Source organism: Harpia harpyja, chromosome 11 (genome assembly GCF_026419915.1).
Source record: "Harpia harpyja isolate bHarHar1 chromosome 11, bHarHar1 primary haplotype, whole genome shotgun sequence".
In the NCBI taxonomy this organism is placed as follows: domain Eukaryota; kingdom Metazoa; phylum Chordata; class Aves; order Accipitriformes; family Accipitridae; genus Harpia; species Harpia harpyja.
In genome coordinates, this window is record NC_068950.1 from 42681830 (window position 1) to 42701492 (window position 19663).

General features: G+C 39.9%; 1 protein-coding gene across 6 annotated transcripts in view; it reads left to right on the top strand.

Annotated features, from left to right (window-relative positions):
- PATJ (PATJ crumbs cell polarity complex component) overlaps nt 1-19663 on the top strand; it is a 157317-nt gene that overhangs the window by 42746 nt on the left and 94908 nt on the right. For all 6 annotated transcript variants that reach the window (XM_052802451.1, XM_052802452.1, XM_052802446.1 and 3 more), the window contains 6 exons: nt 10731-10940; nt 11851-11970; nt 14855-15226; nt 16335-16455; nt 17581-17737; nt 18981-19052. In XM_052802451.1, the coding sequence (XP_052658411.1) occupies nt 10731-10940; nt 11851-11970; nt 14855-15226; nt 16335-16455; nt 17581-17737; nt 18981-19052 (1052 nt within the window). The remainder of the gene's footprint in view (nt 1-10730; nt 10941-11850; nt 11971-14854; nt 15227-16334; nt 16456-17580; nt 17738-18980; nt 19053-19663) is intronic.

Below are 19663 nucleotides of genomic sequence, written 5' to 3' on the forward strand. Positions count from 1 at the left end.
GATCGCTGCTTTGCTAGCAAGATCAATACTTGGCGAGAGGGGAGGTGGATGGGGAGGCTGATCCTGTGTATTCTTGAAATGATCGGTTTCACTGGATTTTTATTTTTTTTTCTCCCAGTGTGATGGCTTATTTAAATAAGAAACATTGAAGAGGTCTTAAAATGAAATCTTCTATGTATTTTTCTATTGTCACCACTGTGTTGGGATCTTGTCAAGGCTCTTAGGCTATGCATTGCTTTTTCTTGATAATGCTTAGATGAAAAGCCTGCAGGAGGAGAGGCAGCAGCAGCCATGCCGATAGGCTCTGCGTGCGGTGTGCTTTCTTCAGCTGATAACGCGGAGACCTGAGGAGCAGCATTGCATTGCTGGTGATTCTATCTTGAACAGGGACCCTGCCCCCCTTTTGGCTGTTAAAAAGGTGTGCTGTTCAGTCTTCTGGCCAACTTCTCCGTGAAGTAATATACTCTACCTCCCTTAATTTCCTTGTAATTTCACTTGGAGAAGTTGCTCTCTTTTTCACCTCTTAACTAACTTTTATGTAGTGTTGCTGGCACAGTTAGCGGCAAGTATGTTTTGATGGTGAATGAGGGACCCAGTACACTGTAGAGTGCTTTGGGATCATCTGTGATGCAAGGGGCTACGGTAAGCATATTTATTGTTCTTTGTCAACAGATGTGAAAGTATCCAGGTTAACAGTAACTTTGTTTAGCCTGAAGCTAAACCTCCTAGCCAGCAAGTCAAGACCTAAGCCATTGTTACTGAGACAAATCCTTTTTCTTAGAAAGAAATTAAAACAGAAGAGGGCATGGTATGTCGTCAGGTTAAAATAGAGGAAAAATGCTGTATAAAAATGACGGTGATCCCAGGGTGTTAGAGCAAGAGGAAAGAACTAGAGAAAAACAAGATATCACAATAATATAAAAGGTACTTTGAGTGGCCCTGAAACAGCGTTTACCAAAGACCGCATGCATGAAGGGCAACAAATTCTGTCAGTAATGTTTTACAGAAATATTGGAAAAACCACAGGTAGCTGAATTGCAGATTTCTTGAGGCAGTATTGACCAGAAGGTAACTTGAATGGTCTGATGAGCTTTTATCAAATTAAACAAAAAGCTGAATGGACTTTATGTGGAGCTTAATTTACTGTGCTTTGAAGTCAGAGTATTTTAAAGCAGCTGTTTTAAAGTGCGTGAAACTGGAGAGGGCGAGGATTGGAATACAGAGGGTTGACATTTTACACAGCTCTTAGGAATGCCTGTGAGATGCTGTTTCTCTCCGTCTGTGCTTGAAAGTCCCCAGTGCTTGGCTGCTTTTGCACAGTACCCAGCTGCCCTATAGACCTGTGGGGCTGTAGGAGCTCATGGGCTCACCTGCTCCAAGCGGTCCTTGCCAACATGGGTGTAAATACCTACCCATCCATGGAAGCAGTAACAGGCATTTCAGCGCTGTTATGAGCTTCATGTTACCCAGACCTGACACAGCATGAAGTATGCCTGCCTTCTTCAGCCTGGGTCAGTGCTTAAGGGGTTCTTACTGTAGTCTAGCAATAGGGACTCCACAGCCGCCTTATTCCTGGGCGTATCTTTATGATCATTAGCAGTTTTTTCTTATTGTTGAACTGAAGTCTTTCTTGCTGCACATTCAGCAGGTTATGTTTTGTCCTTCTCCCAGAGAGCATGGGAAACAATTGTTTTCTTTTTTTATAATAAAATCACTGCGTAGTCATTCATGGCAGGAAGTGAAGCAATTTAAGTGTCTCCAAATATCTTTCCTCTTTTCTTTATGCCCCAAACAAACAGGCTCCAGATGTAGAGTTACAAAAAAGCAAACTGACTTCTTATTTGTAGAAGGTGGTATTCAACTAGATTGTATTTTTTTTCTTTCTTGGACTGTTCAATGGTGACATGTGGGCTGGAATGCTTTGACATGTTGCTGGCTAAACGTTTGCCCTCTTGTGATAATTTGAGCTTTGTTCGTCTTGTGATAAGTCTGTTTTGAACAAAGCAGCATATTCATGTCCTTGTGAAGCACATTTTCACCTGATCATGTGATGGAAACCTGTGGCTTACTGGCAAAAGCTGCACAGCTGTATTAAAAAGCAGTTTTACAATGGCTATCAGCTTGGTACTGGGAAAACTGATAAAGGCAGCTTTTCTCCCATCTCTACAACCCATCCACATTCATTAACATCAAAGTTCTGTAAGCCTCAGTACCAACTGTGTTGGTACTCATCTCACGGAGGATTTGCTTCTCTCCCCCTATGGGAAAGTTCTGCATCCTTTAAATCATATTAAGCTGCTTCATTTGTAAAATAATTCTTAATAGTGTGTCATGAATTGAATTCAGTGTAGCTTTTTGAAAAATTCTCTTGGAGTTCAGCTTAAATACTACTCTTCAGGACCGAAGAGCTGGTGAATGCAATTGACCACATTCCTGGTAAAGTTTCTCGGGTGTTCATGGTTAGTGGTTTTCAAAACCTCAGTGCAGCAGTACTAAAAGCATTGGGAGACCAGAAACCACTTTAATAAGAAATCAAAGAGACTGTGTATCTCAGCGTGAGATACAGACAGATACACAGGAATAGCTTGCTGAGGTAGAGAAGCTGGAGAACTTGGATGCAGGAAGTTACATTGGGTATGCCCTGATGCTGAGCTTGGGGAGGGGGGGCCATCATCAGTCGGACTTGTAAGTGAGAAGTTAGGAAGGAATCTCATGTACAGAGTGGAGTGGCATATCCTAGGGGTGGCCCTGCTGTAACAGTCCGTACTCTGGACAATACCTGAGTTTGCAGAGAAACTGGAGCATTACTAAGAACATCTGTTTTTCTTTGGTTTGTCGCATATCCTTAAAATAAATGCTAAGCAGTATTACTATTAACCTTTAGAAATGTTTTCCCTATTCCCCCAAATTCTACAATCTGGTTGTTCTTTTTCATTTCCTGCTAGGAAGAATAGCTTTTAATAAAAACAAAAAACCCCAAACCAAAGAAATTCATTATTATTCCACAGATGTCTTCTGCCTGCAAGAGAAGGCGAGAATTTAAAGGGACAAAACTGTAGCTAGATTTTCTGTTAAACACTTGGCAAATCTCAGCAAGGGTAAGATAATGTAGATGAGACTAGAGGAAATTGCAACTGAGTGCTGCTTATCTAAAAGCTGTGCTAGTCTTTCAGTGAGCGTGTGGAGTCGGTGGAGCAATGGGTGTGTAAAAGCTCGACCCAGACAGATCCAAATGTGTTGTTCTGAACCGATGAGATTTGAGGTATATATTGGTGCTGATGGATAAGCGTGAAGAATTCTGAAAACTCATGGAAGTTATGAGGTGTTCTGTTTTCTTAATACCTTACCCTTCCGGAAGATGCTGCTCCCCAAATCCAAATAGTACTGTTGCACTTGGAGTTTTTCTGTCTGTTCTCACTGTGTTTCACAGGAGCCTTAAAATTCTCAGCAACCTTTTTGCCTACCCTTCTGTCTTCTCCACCATCCAAGTCTTCTGTGGGCCAAGTCACTGTCTGCAGATCCTCGTTGCAAAAAATGGCCTGTCCTATCTCCCCACTTCTCTTTTGCAGCTTTTTCTGTAGCAAATCTTCCGTAATTCATGTATTTGCTGTTTATGATGCAAGATCTCCATGCAGAGAGCTCTGGTTTTGTTTGAAAACACATACTGCACTTCCACAGACTGTTAACAGTGTTGAGGTCAGCACGCCTAACTGGTGGAAGTGCTTGCTGGGCTATCTTGGTGGATTTTTAGTTCAGGGATTATTTGAATTTGAAAGCTGATCAAACCCAGAATGTGCATGAAGACCACTGCCTGTAGGTTATGTAGGTGATACCATTTATAATTTTTCCAGTAGCTCGTTGGTATTTTTTTCTTTATTCCCACACATCTCTATCCCTTCTTTATCTCATCACACAGTGGCTTTCCTCCATTTCCTTATGAGTTCAGAGTTTTTTTTTTTCTTATCTCTGTGGCTTTTCCCTGTAGTCAGCATTCAGTGTGTTTTTTCTGGAGCTGGAAAGTCTGAAAGTATAAGATATTAAGAGAGTCTAATGAATGTAATCCCTGTGACTTTAGCTCTGTTGAGAGCAAATATGAAAGGCGGATGAAACCTTAGGTTGATAGAGAAGTTTGATAAATTAAAAGATAGTGACATGCACCTGAGTCCACTGCACAGTGACACTTTCAAAACTACCATAGTCAGTGCCTATCTTTGATCTTTTTATTTGAGAATAGCAGTAGTGTGTAAGATCTCTTTCTTTTGATCATTCCCTGGAGGCACTTTTGTCCCAACTATCGGCTGCATACCCCTCTTCCGCAGCAGATGAACATTGACTGCGTAGTGCTTGCCAGCTCTGCCAGACCTACACGGGTTTGAGTAATTGCTGGCCACCGTGTTCATTCTTGCTGTAGAAGACTGATATGATTTCAGATCACAGATGATGAAAGCCCGGTGTGGGAAACCCATTGTGCCACCTACTCTTATTTTGCTGTTCTCTCTCCTCCTTTGGGTGTGTCTCTGTATGTTTTGGTTTTGTTTTTTTTTCTTTCTCTGTGAATTCCCGTCTCTTTGCTGACATTTCCCACAACAGAAGTTTTGATTAATGCTGGCTGCACACTAGAGCTTCTGAAATTCATTGCTTTATTCCCTCACTGCAGATCAATAAATACTTATGTTTTATTTCCTGTGCTTTGCCTTACATCACAGAAAAGTTCAGCGTTCCTCCTTGAATACAGTTCTGTATTTAAGTTTGTATTACTTCAGCACATCGGCCTGTAGTTTATTTCTTTGGTACAGCCAGAGGCTATGCGTTGTGTAGTCTCCTAAGTAGTCCTGCTGACTGCAATCTAATACGAGTGGAAGAGGCAGAAACAAGTCTTAAACGCTTTGAATTTCAGTCTGATTGCCTATGCTGTGGATCTAACAAAAACTAGTCGAGCACTTTCACAGGGATGTTTTTTCAGGCTTTAGAGTGCCTTTGTCAGTTCCTATGGCCAACTCCTGTAGATATGTTGGAGTGAGTGAACAGAAGGCTTGGATCTTGAGTCTCAATCCTAAACTGAGGCCACCTTAAGGAGGGAATTGGACCTCACTCACAGCTGGCTCTTCCTCGCTTTCCCTTCTGTCGGGAAGTACTTCGTGCCTTTGAAAAGGCAGCAGGTTGTTTATCCTTTTTGACTCTTGCATCGTTGGCATTGCTGGTGTGTATGTGGAGGGTGGCTCTGCAAAGGGAATGAGCGGCATTTCACAAAATGAGAGCACGGATGAGTATTTTGAGTAGTTTCACAACACTGAGCATACAGGTAAATTACTTCATGCGCAGTTCTGCCTTTGTTCTACATAATAGTAAGATGAACATAAAATGCGTTTGGCCCTTTTCATTGTTGACAAGTGTATGTTCCTTGAACAGTATGCTACAGTGTTGTGTTTAAGAGTCTTTCAGTCTGGTATCTTATTCACTTGCAAACTGAAGAGTTTTAAATATGGACATGTATTTTAGACCTGGAAGTGGTCCCATGCAAAATGTAATGAAGCTGGGTTGCTCTGACCTCTGAGCTCTAACATGTGTTTGTTTTGGCTCTCTTGCAAAAACCTGCAGTATACAAATTGGCACTTGTAAAATTGTTCAGATAAATCAAAACTGGTACAGGAAAAAAAGTTTCAAACTGTTTCTTTTGGGATCCTTTGCCATGCTATTTTTGATGTGTGTTTTCAGAGGAGTGTTTTTGTGGCAGCAGGCAGTTTGTTGCTTGAAGAAAGCTAAAATATTCTAGGAAGTCAGGCTAGCTGAATTTAGATCTTAAGTGATGCCAAAACTAATATAGCCTGTAACTAAGTGAGAGTGACTTTGCACACTAAATGTCAGTCACCCGCAGCTTTGTCTTACATTTTCATATGAGCCTTTAAAAAAGGAAAACACAAACAAAACCCCAGAAAACGTGGTAGCTGCTTACATCCAATCGAGTTATAGCTACAGTCTACTGCATAGGAGAGACGGCTCCTCATCCTCTGCGCATGGTGAAGGCTCTGCTGGTGCTGGGGGCTGGACAGACGGGGATGGACTTGTCAGAGCGTGAAACGCCTCCGGTAGTGCGGGAGCTGGGCTGGCCTGGAGTGCCCTCTCTTGGCTGCTGCAGAAACCTCACGTTTTGGTGGGGACGGGGAAAGACTTCAGTCGGTTGTTACCGTTTTAATTTTCCAGTGCGATGGAGAGAGGTAAGCTGTATTGGTTATGTTTCCAGAGTTGCTTCCCAAGGACCTCTCCTAGCTAAATGTGTGTGAATCTTTGGTGCCCACGGCAAGTTCGAATCCCTCGCTTGAAGCCACAATAAAGTTACGCGTTCCAGCGGCATTGCACGTAGGACTCTGTTAACTCGGTGCTCCTGGGACTCTTAACATTTTAGCAGAGCTCAGGTTTTTAAGAGACTGCATACTGCTCCGAATCCAGGGATCCCAGAGGCAGCAACTGCAGTGGCCCCTGCTTGACTCTGCACTGCTAAATAAATCCAGAACAAATGAGGCTCTGAAAAGAAGAAGAAAAATTTGACACCTGGACTCCAGGAAACATTTGTGGATTTTGATGAGGAGCAGTAGGGGGGAAGGGAAAGCCGATGGTTCAACGTAGTTAAATATATGGTGTGCTAAGTATGAATAAATTGTGACTATTTTAAACAAGTTCATATATTCTATGGCTGGCTCGAGCACAAAGGAAAAGACAACAGCTACAACATACTAGTTCCTCAAAGGGTTACCTGGAGGCCAGCATCCTGGGCTGCTGCTGCTGGTGCATGGCAGTGGTCAACTTTCATCGTTTATATAAGTGGCAAACTTTTTTACATGTAATTCTTTTCTTAAAAAAGAATTTGTGTCAGTGCTTGGGAGTTAAGGGGTTTTGTCTCCTGATAGCCTTACTTTGCAGTCCGATTCCTTTCCTCATTGTTCATAAATGATTCATTTGTGTAAAGGAATCCTTCAGTAAACTGAAGTTAAAAGTTCCTCTTTAAATGTACCAAGCCCATTTCACGCACATTTTAAGATGACCAAATTGCATGGGGCTGTCCTGTGCACAATGCCTCTGCTATAACGCAAAGTCATGTAATAATTTCTTGAACTGTTGAAGTTGAGTCACTTCTGTATTCCAGCCGAGTATCATTACAACAACATCTTAACCGTGGGTTTGGGGAGGGAGTTTCTTCCCAGCCTGTAAACTCCTTCGAAGTAAATAAGCCTTTCACTTTAAAGCGGAGACTGAAATCTGGTCCTGACTGCTAGTGACTAAAAATCACTGTTATCTGGCTTAATGTGAGCCAAGTAAAATTAATCAGGAGCCTTAGGGTAGGTGTGCAGTAGCAGTTAGTGCTGTTTAGTAACCTCAAATGATTCTAGCTGGTCTGTTAACATGGAGGTGGCCCCGAAGTCCATCAGGGCACTGTGGGAGTGAAGTTGCCTTTTGCAGTCAGTATAGAAGGTAAGAATCTGGTTTTTAGCCTGCTGCTAGCACTGCTTTCTTTTAAAAACAAGGCAACAACCCATGCAGTCCAGTTGCACTCACAGTTTACAAGATGTGAATGTGAATTCAGTATTTGCTGTCTTGTTTTAGCAGGTGGTGTTCTTTAGGTTTGGGTTTGGGTTTGAGTGTAAATCGTAAGGCAAGGTTTCAAAAAAACATTGTTCCATTTGTTTTGATAAGAAAAGCACAGTGCAATCCACAGTTACAATGACCCTCATGTTAAATTACAGAGAATATGGATTAATGATTACACCTTGAAATTCAGAAGGTCTGTGTCTTCACGTGTGGCTTTTGTTGCATTCCTCACGGCAATCGCGTTGTGATTCACGGTCACTGGTAACAAACACTCAGGGTTTTACAGCACTGCTTGGGTTACCGGCTTAGCCCTGTCACTGTGTAGTTTATATTGCTCTTCTCTTCCTGTACAATAGCTCCCTCTGCTTGAAAAGAGCAGTGGAATTATAACCCCTGTTTGTATTTGCCTGATCAATGGGTTTTAATATGGGCCCCTTTTTTAAGAAGATTTCTGCTGCTGCTCTTCATGAAGCAGTTCTAATACATGGCTTATGTTCATGCATGTTGTGAAGCAGCGAAGATAACCGTGCTGTTCTCGAAACTTTACTGCATAGGAACTGCGTATGTTTGCAGGAACTCTATCTTCATTTTTAGTGTGAGGATTAAAGCTGGTTGGAACACTTTTTCCAGCTGAATTATCTCTTACCAAAACATGATGATTTATTGAAGCCAGAATGTTTTTATTTCAGTGAAAACTTAAGTTGAAACAGGACTGTTTCTCATCGGAAATGTGGTAGTTAGGCCACTGACCTTCTATCTGCATAGAAGCAGCTAGTGGTGAGATTCCCATGCCCTACTTAAGTGGTTCTGATCTGGAACCCAAAAAAGAGCAGCTTTGGATCAGAGCGGGGATTTGAAGCTGGTTCTCCCACATTCTCAGCAAGCGCCATAATTACTGGGCCAGTCATTCACTCGCAAATTTTTGTCAGCTTATCTGCATCAGTAAGGATGAGTGCCAGTTTTGTTTTGTTCATTTTTTATCAATATAGCTAAGCCAGCAAAAGTCATATTATAAAAGCTGTTGTGTCAGCAAAGGTGTAGTTTTGCTGAGAGAGCGTTCACCCATTTAGGGAACCAGCATAAACCTTGCTTGCCATGGCAAGATGAGCCCACGATAGGAAAACTTGCTGGTTTAGTTCTATTAGCAAAGCCTTCCTCATATGAACAGTGCCTTACTTGCTCGAAAACGGCTGTCTCAACATGATCCTGGTTTTGCAAAGAAGTCCAAAAGGTTATTTTTATTTTGCATTGGAGCAAACCCAAAAATTAAAAGCATCTCAAAAGTCTGTGTCAAACGGAATGTTTGTTCTGTGGTCAGCTGTCATCAGGATGGTTAGGCACATGGTTTTGTCAGCAAGGGCAGGCAAAGCTGACTCCCTACACAAAGGGCAGCAGTAACTTTACATTTTCAAAATTCAACACTCTTAAAGCAAAACCTCTTTTTTAACATCTTGGAATCCTTTGGATTCTTCTTCTGGACTTCCTGCGTTTGGGTTTATTTTGTTTCTAAAAATTTCCAAAGCGTATGCAGAACATGGACAGCTTGCTATTAGAAACAAATGAAATCCTTTCCCCTCGGCATTGTGTGCGGCAGGTTTGAGCATAAACAGTCGGACAGCCCAAGCATATTGGCACGGGTTCAGTAGGCAGAACACCATTGCGCAGCAGAGGGAGGTTGCTGGGCTTGATTATCAAGACATGATACTCGCAAGGAAGCCTCTTCTGTACAATGTGGATACCCAGTGTTTGGGAAGATTATAAAATGGCAGGATTAAGCACTAGAACGGGAGAGAATTATTAGTAATATGTATTTACTTGAATTCAGCTTCAGCATGGCTCTTCCTGCTGAACTCTAATTTCAGTTCTCTAATTTCAGCCATTTACAAATATTACATTCATTGCCTCATATGTTTGCCCATACCTTAAAAAAACATGTTCCCTTGGAAGGCAATGTACAGTTATATAAAAATAAAGAGTTAAAAAAGCATTCCTGTTTTCAAATTAACACTGACGTGCTGAATTCATGGTGGTCTTTGTGATATGAATTTTGCCCTTTTTTTTATTCCTCCCGTGCCCTGAATAAGATGAAAGTCCTGAGGGAAAAATAGTACATGATTATGCATTTGAAGACCCAGTGCATACGAGGAGCGTTTCTGAACTTTACGAGCTCTTAGCAGGGGAGAGAAAGGCTAATTCTAATCTTAAAAAAAAACAAACAAGGAAACAAAAAAACCCCCTTAAATTTGTTTTGTGTATCTTTCTGCCACTATATAATAACATGATCGTTTCACTGGATTGAGGATGAATTTTTAAATGGCTGAATGCGTGATAGAAATGGTATGTGACACAACACAAAGGTTAGTACTGGAAAAAAAATTAAGTGAAGTGAATATCTTTGCATCAGTTTACAGTCTCTCCAGTGTGTATAATATTTTCTACTTCACATTCCTCTATGTACATCACTACAGTGTTCCTTGTCTTCAGGAATAATCTTAGTTACTCTTCTGTTGCTGTCCCCTGTATTCTCTGTTAAGGAAGCTTCATGAGTGGACAAAATGTCTTTGATAAGTTGTCATGCAGATTTGATAAACAGGAACACTGCAGTAATATAGCAAATATATACTGCTATTTCTTGAATGTTTTGGTTCTGATTTTTAGTTTTAATTTAATAATATTTTTAATTGAATTGGTAATCTTGCAATGATTTGTTTTAACATCAATTTTGCTGCTATGAAGCTCTTGAATGGCATGCAGAATGTTATTTTATGTAACATTAGCACGTAACAGGCTGGATGGAGGCTTGTGGAAGAGTGCCAGTGTTGTTTTTCTATTTGCAGGTTGGCCTGGCCGTTTCTGTGTATGTAAGAAGAGGGCAAGCAGGGTATCAGTCAGCTTTCAGATCTTAAAAATTCTTAATGGATTAGGCAAGTGACAGAATATCTTCCTACTGCAAACCTTTCTTTTTGTAAACTGTAAGCCTTGGCAGTATTAGTAGGCAGTCCTTTTGAACGTCTCAGTAAGCTTCAGTTCTGTAGCATCAGATGATGAACATGCTTAAGTGGTCTTTACATACTCAAAAGAAACATCATCTTTCTTGGGGCTTTGGCTATTTTTTTTTTTAATTTTTTTTTTTTTTTCCCCCCTAGGATCCCTTAGATCCAACAAGAACAGCCATTGTGATCAGCTCTTTGGTGCCAGGCGGAGTAGCCGAACGTGGGGGCGAGCTTTTACCAGGTGACCGCTTGGTGTTTGTAAATGAGAAATATTTGGACAGCGCCACTTTAGCAGAGGCAGTGGAAGTGTTGAAATCTGTGCCCCCAGGTACAGTTTCTCTTGGAATCTGCAAGCCTTTGGTGGTAAGGACTGATTTTAACTTTTTTCTATTTGATTCTATGACGTGTAGACTGGGTTGTTATATTGGGGGGATGGGGGGGAGGAATTCAGGGTAGAAGTATGTACGCATGTAGAAAGCAGCTAAGTTGCTATGCATACACCTCAACATATCCAGAAATTCTGGCTAGCTGATGAATGGGCAGCTCAATGTCCAAAAGGTCTGACTGGAAAACCAGCGTTCTCAAGTTCCTCCTGAAAGAACATCCATGTAGAATCAGAAGACATGTCTGGGCAAACCTATGCGCACTGGCACTATGCATAGGTGTAATATGGTTCGAGCAATTCAGCAGATCAGTTAAATATGTGCTGAAGTCCATTTCACTTTAAGACACTGCTAAGTGCTTGCTTGAGCTCCACTGACATCAAAGAAACTTAATCTGTTTGAACTCAAGACTGTAAATTCAAGTAGAATTTCCTTTTTCTAGAATCAGGGCTTTGGAACGGACAGTAGTTTACTTGAGAACACTGCAGTATTGTTCGTCAAGGGCACCCAGGCAAAATTAATTAAAGCACCATCTAATAGAAAGTACTTGTAATTCAAAGTGGTAGAGGAGTGGTGAAATAGGAATGTAGGAAGGCTGTTAAACATATTCTTTCCTTTTCTAAAAAGTGATATTTCATTGTTCATATCCTTGTATTTGTCTTTTTTCCTACACATCTCTTTATTTTTTACTGTGTCTGTACTAATATCTTAAAAGAATAAAAGCTGTTGTCTTCATCTTCTCCATTTATGACTTCCCTTTTTTATAGTTCTGTAACTTTTTCCCATCTTTTTTCTAATAGCTGGTTCTCCCACCCCCTTTTAGTTTATTGAAAAATGTGGGAATTTTTTTGTTTGTTTCCCCGACTCATCATTTTGATTGCCTTTCTTAGGGAGAAAGCAAAGAGGAGGAGAAGATGCACACTGTCAATTCCAGCAACATTAAAACCAGCCCTGGATCTCCAGAACCAGTAGATAATATTCATTTCTCAATAATACTTGAAGCACCACAGGTATTTGGTTACTCTTTTGGTTGAGCTTAAGTTTATATGGACAGGAAATGATGGTTTAAAGTAAAAAAAGTATGTCCTTCAGATAAGACCTAAGTATTGAATAGAATTCAGGCTGGATTCCCTCTGAAAAAGACTCTAACAGCTAACTGTATAGTAATCGTATTGTGAACAGTAAGCATATGCACAGCACTTACTAATGCAGACTGCCTTATCAAATTTACTATGTCATTAAAATACCTTGGGTTACCTTGGATATGAAATAGCAATACTACGTTATTAGTAGTCGTAAGTAGTTGGTTCAGCTTTGCGAAGAAAGTAAGGTATGGAAGCAGAACACTTTTTATTATAATGTAGCAAAATAAAAAAGTAGTCTAGTGTATAAGGCAAGCTTGAAATCTGTTCTTCTTCATAGACTTCCTATGTGGTCTTGGGTGATTTCTTTACTCTCTTTCTCAATTCTCCACTTTCCTATTTTCTGAGAAATAATTCTATTTATTGTGGGAAGATGAGGCACAAAAGATACTGAGAAACTCAGATACCAGGGTAATAGGCAATAATATTGCAATACTGACCTATGTAGAGTGAGAGATATGTGGATATTTTTGAATTTTCATGTGTTCTCAAGTGCTTTGCAAAATTTTTATTAGTTCACATTGGTAAATGCATTCTTTTTAGACCAGAAAAGACAATACATAAAGGATCATCCAGAACTGCAACACAGTAATAAAAATAAATTTTAGATTTTCTTGCTGCTAAACACGTCTGCCTGTCTCTGGATACAAACGAATCTTTAATGCTAAAATGGTATATTAGAACCACCAAAAGGAGCAACATTACTGGGTAGATGTAGGTATACTGTGAAATTAGCTTGGACATGATATTTACTGATTTTCATGATGTAAAATGGAGTTTGTTGTTTTCTGGGTGCATAGGAAGGGTTCCTGGCACAGCAATTAGTCCTGTGCCAGCTCAGATTGTTTCTCTGCTTCCTAAATGAAACTAATGTTATTAAGTATTTTTAAATAGTGTATTTTATCTTAAAGTCCTGCTGAATATAGAAACTAGAATGATCAATTTGTACAAAATACATGCAGAGGTATCTGCTTGTATTTTGATTTACCTTGCGTATGACAGCATTGATAGTAGCTTAGAGCAGTAGTATAAAATTTCCATCCATTTATTATCTTACCTGCTCATATAAGAGCCAAGAGTGGTGTGTCATGATGGCTTCCAGTCTTATGTGCTAGCATAGTGCTGACAAAGCTGACTTAAAAAAAAAAAAAAAAAAAAAAGGAACTTGAAGATTTTATATGCTACAACAGTAGACTTTACTGTCATTTTGCAGTATTCCCTATTCCATTGGTAGCGTCTGCTACTGCAGTGCAGCAGTCTGTGATTATACATACCTAACTGCTGTATCAGGAGATGGTGATACAAATTGCTGTGCGGTTATGAGTTAAGTCAACTGTTTTATACAATGATGAAGTTGGTATCTCTTACAGAAGTGTTTGGAGATTGATGCTGCAGAAGTGAAATGAAATGAAGATGAAGAGAATTAGAATCTCTTCAGACTGGTTATTTTTTGAGATTGAGGTACACAGGTCAAATAGATTAAAGGAACATTTAATGCTTATGAAAAATGTGCTACTTTCTAGATTGCTAATGTTCTGCTTTCATGCCAGCTAGTATTATTGCATTGTTTCCTTATGCTCTTGCCTGTCTCTTGTTTTCTCTCCTGCCTCTCACTTGAACTATGTGAACATTTTGGCAGTGTCTGGGGTTTTTTTCTTCTGCGTTTGTACAAATCTAACAGAACAGGATTCTGACACTAAAGGTCAGAAATGGTGAAGTACCTTGGGGAGTCTGGGAAGTGGCAGGAAGCAGGAAGAAAAACATTTTGATTGAGGACCCCTGAATCTGTAGATTGGTTTCAGTGTTTGGGGTTTTGGTGCCTTGAAGATCGGTTTGGGCATATATACTTGGCGGCCTGAGGAAAAGAGAGGAAAAGCTTTCTCTGTGTGGCAAGCTTTCTGGTAGCAGCGCAAGGCATAAAATTTCAGACACGTGTGCAGACTCACTCTGAGCTGATGAATAGCACCCCATTCAATTTAGGAGAAACACAGAGCATTGGAAATTGGGGAGGCATGTGACAAATCCCAGAAAAAAGAACTGTTGAGCAAGATGTTTCAAAGTGGGTTTTAATACCTTTTCTCTTGGTTTTGTTTGGTTTTTTGGTATGTTGCTCTGTGGTTTGAATTCAGTAGAAAGTTGAGCTCTCTTTAAAACAGTAAGGGTATTAGATAATGAACAGTCAATTATGTCCTTTTTTTTGAGGATGTGGGTCATCCATTTCCCCTTTCCCCCAGCCAAGGGAGGGACAAATGAGTGTGCCTTTTGTTTTGGTTGGTTTTGGGGTTTTTTTTTGCTGATACTGTTGCATAAGCAAACTCAGGCTGGTTTTTATTTAGCTGATGGTATTGTAAGAAATGTACGTGCATTCATAAAGTGATAGCAGATCAGTCTGGCGCACAGAGATACTTTAGCTGGATTTATATATACTTTTCCCTGTAGGTTTTTTAGTGTTATTTAATAATTCTCATTCCCTAACTTCAGTCCAGATTGGTTATTCTGAATGGCTGCAGCAATATCTAAGCTGTGCAACTTAAATTTCTTTATACTTAAAAAGAAAAATTGCAATGTCTACTTTTGGTGTTAAAATCGTAAGTCAGAGAGTGTATTTTCTTTCAGAAAATGCAAAAGGTAGAAGACTTTCACTTTAAAAACCAAGGTGTACTTTTAATATGGGCCTAACGTAAAACATAGTTTTAAAAGAGTTAGCAAGAAACATAATGTAAAATCTATATTCCTGCAATGTTTTATGCAGGGTTTCAGAGATGAAACACCTTTTAAAGAAGAACTTGTTGATGAACCAAGTTTGGACTTGGGAAGGTCATTTCAGCTTTCTCAAAATGACAATGAGTATGAGAAGGAGTCTTGGGAGATGCATGAGTTTCTGAAACCCAGAACAGAAGAAATGGATGAAGAACGGGAAATGTTGGTGGATGATGAGTATGAAGAAGATTCAGACTTCCTGAAATGTAACGCATCATGTGGACAGAAGGCAAGTTCAGAGAGGAACCTCGATACAGAACGATGGGCAAAGCAACTTGAGACTACTGAAAAACAAGACTTAAGATCCAGTGCTACCTTAAGTCCAAAACAGTCCCTGGAATATCCATTCAATAAAGATCAAATGGTAAGGAATGCTGTGTTGGTCTCAGTGCTGTACTCTGACCATGGGACCCATACCTCAAGGCGAGTTCCAGATCTAAACTCTGTAGGGAGTCTTTCTAGTGTTTTACTAGATGAGATCTGGGTACCTCTAACAGACACCAGTCTATCCTTTTGTACGTTTTGGAAGGTTCTTTTGGTTACTTAGTGTCTGTATATTTAACCGCTTGAATGAGATACGTGCTGTGGTTGGTGTATTTACAGGCATCCTGTACTTGCATCTTCTTTCCCATCTCTGACTTGTGGGCTCAGTTCTTTTTTGCAAGCTGTATTAATATGGTGCATATCAGTAATAGCAGAGTGTCACTTTGTGGTTTTAATAGTCCAGGGGCTTCAGCAGCAATGTCAGTGAAAGGAGCTGCCTCTTTTCCTCATTATTTTTAATCCAAATCAGTTTCTTAAGCCAGATGATAGTGCAGTTAAGCGAAAAATGATATGGCAGGAGCAATTGTAACAAGCATACTGGTGGATGAAGGAGACAGAGCTTCAGGTAAATTGTGAAACTGTTACTTAGATGTCCTCCTCAAGTATTCTGAGAATTATTTTTTTCTGAGTCTTTGTTCATTCACTTGCCAAACAAAAAAATGATAATATCAGCCTTCCATGCACCAGCTTCCGAGATGTATGCTTTTATGTGAAAAAACTGAGGCGGAAAAGGATTTAATATGACAGCCACAGAGAACTTCAGGTTTTGTTTGGCTTGTCCCCTTATGCACTATGTACATAAAATGCAGCTTCTAGTAACAGTTTTATACCAGAGTGCACAATATTACATTTATGCATTTGTTACTTAAAAACAACAAATGAGCAAAAGTAGAGAACTTCTTGTTGGGATTACAGGCAAGTAGAAAGATACAGTTGCTTTGTATTGCAATTGCACATAACATTTTTCATGCCTCTTCTTAATATAGTGCATAAATGAGCGGTTATTATTTCATAGTTATCTGAATAAATATGAATGTAGTTGAGAAAATGTGAAAATTGCTGTAAAAATCAATGTTCATGTCAAATACTCCTGTATAGGTTGATACCATTGCCTTCTAACTTTAATTACTTTTTTCTCCTCTGTGAAGTGTGAAGAAAATGCTAGTACGAGTTCACTATTTTCTGGAACCACAGCACACAGTGGCCACCAAAAAGACATATTTGATACTGAAACTACCCAGTCAGGAGCAAAAAACAAGATGGATTTAGGTTTGTAAGAAGTTTTTTCTTTATCTTACAATTTCATATTTACGAATTTAATTTTTATACCAAAACACAAATTCTTTCGAGTGATAAAGTATTCAAATAAAGACTTCTGGAGGCTCATGTCAGTCTGGCTTTAAATAGGTTTCAGCTTCACGATCTTGCTTCCTCCTCCAAATCTTCACCTACAGTTGTCACGAGTGATATTGAAAGTGGCTGCAGCTTTGTCCTGCCTGTGGAGAAACACTTTCTTCTGTGTAGCTATGTCCACAGTAGGACTCTGTGCATAAGTACAATAGCTCATGCCTGTAATTTCTGTCAGGAATTTGTCTCAGTCACTTTTGATTGCTGATTTTATGGATTTAAATAAAAAAAAAAAAAGTGACAGACTGTGGAGATAACTTTACCACAACCAAAATTTGCAACTGAACTCTACTGTAGATAATTGCCCCATATCTTGGTTTTTTAATCTGTGCTCAGAAGCAAAGTTTCTCCTAGTCAGATGGCCGGAGATGGATGGTTAGAATTTGGTAGGTCATCAGGGAAATAAATTTATCAACCTGCCTGAGTTAGCACTCGCTGGTTGGGAGAAAGGAGATTGGGTTGTTTCGTTTTTTTTGTCACCTGCATCTTGTACAGCAGACACTGTGTAAGCTACAGCAGCAGACTGCTGACTCTTGCAAGGAGCTCTGGTGGTTCAATTAATGTTGATACTTATGTCACCAAAATGACATCAGTATTCCCTAGTGTGGTGGGGTTCTGTGACTGGAGCAGGGCTTTGCACCGCTCTCCCTGCATGAAGGATGGATTCACTATTACTAGTCATGTGTTTTTGTGAGGAGCGTCTGTCATGTAAGTTGTACCTAAGCATGTTTAAGTTCCATAAAGATTTGGCATTTCCTGTTATTACTTCACTGCTTGTACATCAGAAGCAAGGTGCTATAAAAAAGTGTTTAGTGTGGTTTAAATTTCCTTCAAAAATGAATGTTCTGTATTTCTCAGCCTCTTGATCATCACACAACATCCACATTTGGAACATGGTGAACTAACGGGTTTATTTCCAAGGGTGATAACTGGTAGATGCAAGGACAGAGGAAGAAAAAGTTCACACCTACGCCTTTTCTTCTTCAGGTACAAAGCTTCAGATTGACTCGAAAGGACCTGGACTTGCTGTTGATCTGGAAGCTATTGAAAAGGAAGAATTAAAAGGGGAGGATTATGTTTTTTCCAAGAACCCGGAATCCGGAACAGTAACCACCTTAGCTCAGCCTGGAACAGCATTGTACAGGTATGGAGAAATATTTCAGGTTTTGGAAGATTTTCAGTTAATGATCTTAACTGTCTTCTTGCTTTACTTAGCTGACCAATCATTAAAAGCTGTGTGAAACAGTAAGATGTACATAGATGGCCAGTTCTATGACTTTTGCCCAAGGAGCTGAATTTTGCCTTACAACCTTATTGAATCTTTACTTCCCACGTTTCCGCCCCTGAGTACTGGGACAGAAAACTGCGAATGGCTCTGCCACCTACTTCACTTACTCCACAGTGAGGGTAGTATGGTTGTGGCCTGGAGGAGAAGGACATAGCCTTTGCCAGCAGCATTGGTCATTATTGCTTAAGGAGCTCTCTCTTTAGCTCCTTATCATAGCTCTGTCCTCTCGGTTTTCCCTTTCCTTTGTTCTTCCTTTTGGGAAGAGCAGTTCAGCCATGGGTCTCAGGCCTGTACAGGAAATTTTAGTCTTGCCAGTGGTGCTGAGAAACCTTGAGCTGGCACTGGTTGTAGGTATTTCCAGTGGGTAGTGGATCTGCTTTTGGGGCCTGTTCATTCAAATCCTCAGTACTTCCCTAATTCATCTGTAATCTTCCCTCAGAGGGAAAGCAGCTCAACAATAAGGTGAGGGGTTTATTTCTGCAGCACATCCTACTTCCTTTTTGCAGTTTAAGAGTAGCATTTACAGCTCTCAGGATCTACAGAAAATGTGTGCAAGGATGTATTGTTTCAACCTTTCTGTGGGGGCATGCAGTTCCATACTTCCGTTCCTATTTTGTGAATAGGTGAGTCACATATAGTGTAAAAGTTTAATTAACACCCTGTTCTGGGGTGTTTAATGGAACACACCGGATCTGTTCTCCCAGTTGCATCATGATCTGCTTTCTGGTCAGCTAGACTGGTTTTATCATGTTTATATCCCTCTATAAGAATCACAGCACATTTATCAGAAAGTAAATGTTAATTGCTTAAATAGTTATTTTGAATGAGTAAATGCAGTGCAGATTTGTATATCACAGAGCAGCTTATAAATTTGCTCTGCCCATCATGTTTATTTCTGGAGCATTCCTTAAGTACATTTAAACCTAAATACAAAAATTCCTGTCTAGTCTGTTGACTCTGCACATTTGGTTTAAACTGGACAGTGTGAGAAGGCGTTGCTGTCTTACTGCCAGATACAAAATATGCAAGGAATTGCGACCTGGCATGGGTGATGCCTTTTTTTATTTTTTATTCCTCCCCTCTGTCTGCCCCCAATTAGTGAATTACCTGAGAGAGAAGAAGGAGAAGGAGAAGAAACTCCAAACTTCAGCCACTGGGGACCACCACGGACGTATGTTCATATGATTACATTATTTCTTCCCATTTACCTTATGTCTTTTTTTCTGTAAGCCCGATTAGTTCTTGTGGTTTTTTTTCTCCCCTCCTCTGCCAATAACTTTAAGGTACTTATGTACCTTGGGCTTTCTTAGATACAGTGAATTTTTAACAGATGTTCAACAAAATTATGCCTTCTATTTATACAGCTGACTTGGGAAAGCTTGGCGGGTTTACGTTGTGGATGACCTACAAGTTCTTGCTCATTTAATAACTATTAGGTGTGAACAATGCACATAGTGCTGCTGTCTCCTTTTCCACGGGTTTTCTGCTAAACTTAATGGCAGAATTCCAAATGGCCAAGCCAAGTTTTAGCCACATCCTTGTTGTATTGTTAACATTTTTAGGTGAATTGTTTTTATGGTCCTAAGAAAAAATATGATCAGAAAATTTCTGCTTAAGCTGATTAATATGCATCTGATACACTGAAGTCAGTGTTCAGAAAGTTGTATGAAACACTGTTTTATTATTTGTCTAGCATACCACTTGTAGTATTTGCCATTTCCAGACAATTTGGTCAAACTGGAAGAGGATGAGTGTTTACTTGAAGACCTGCCCTTTTTACCC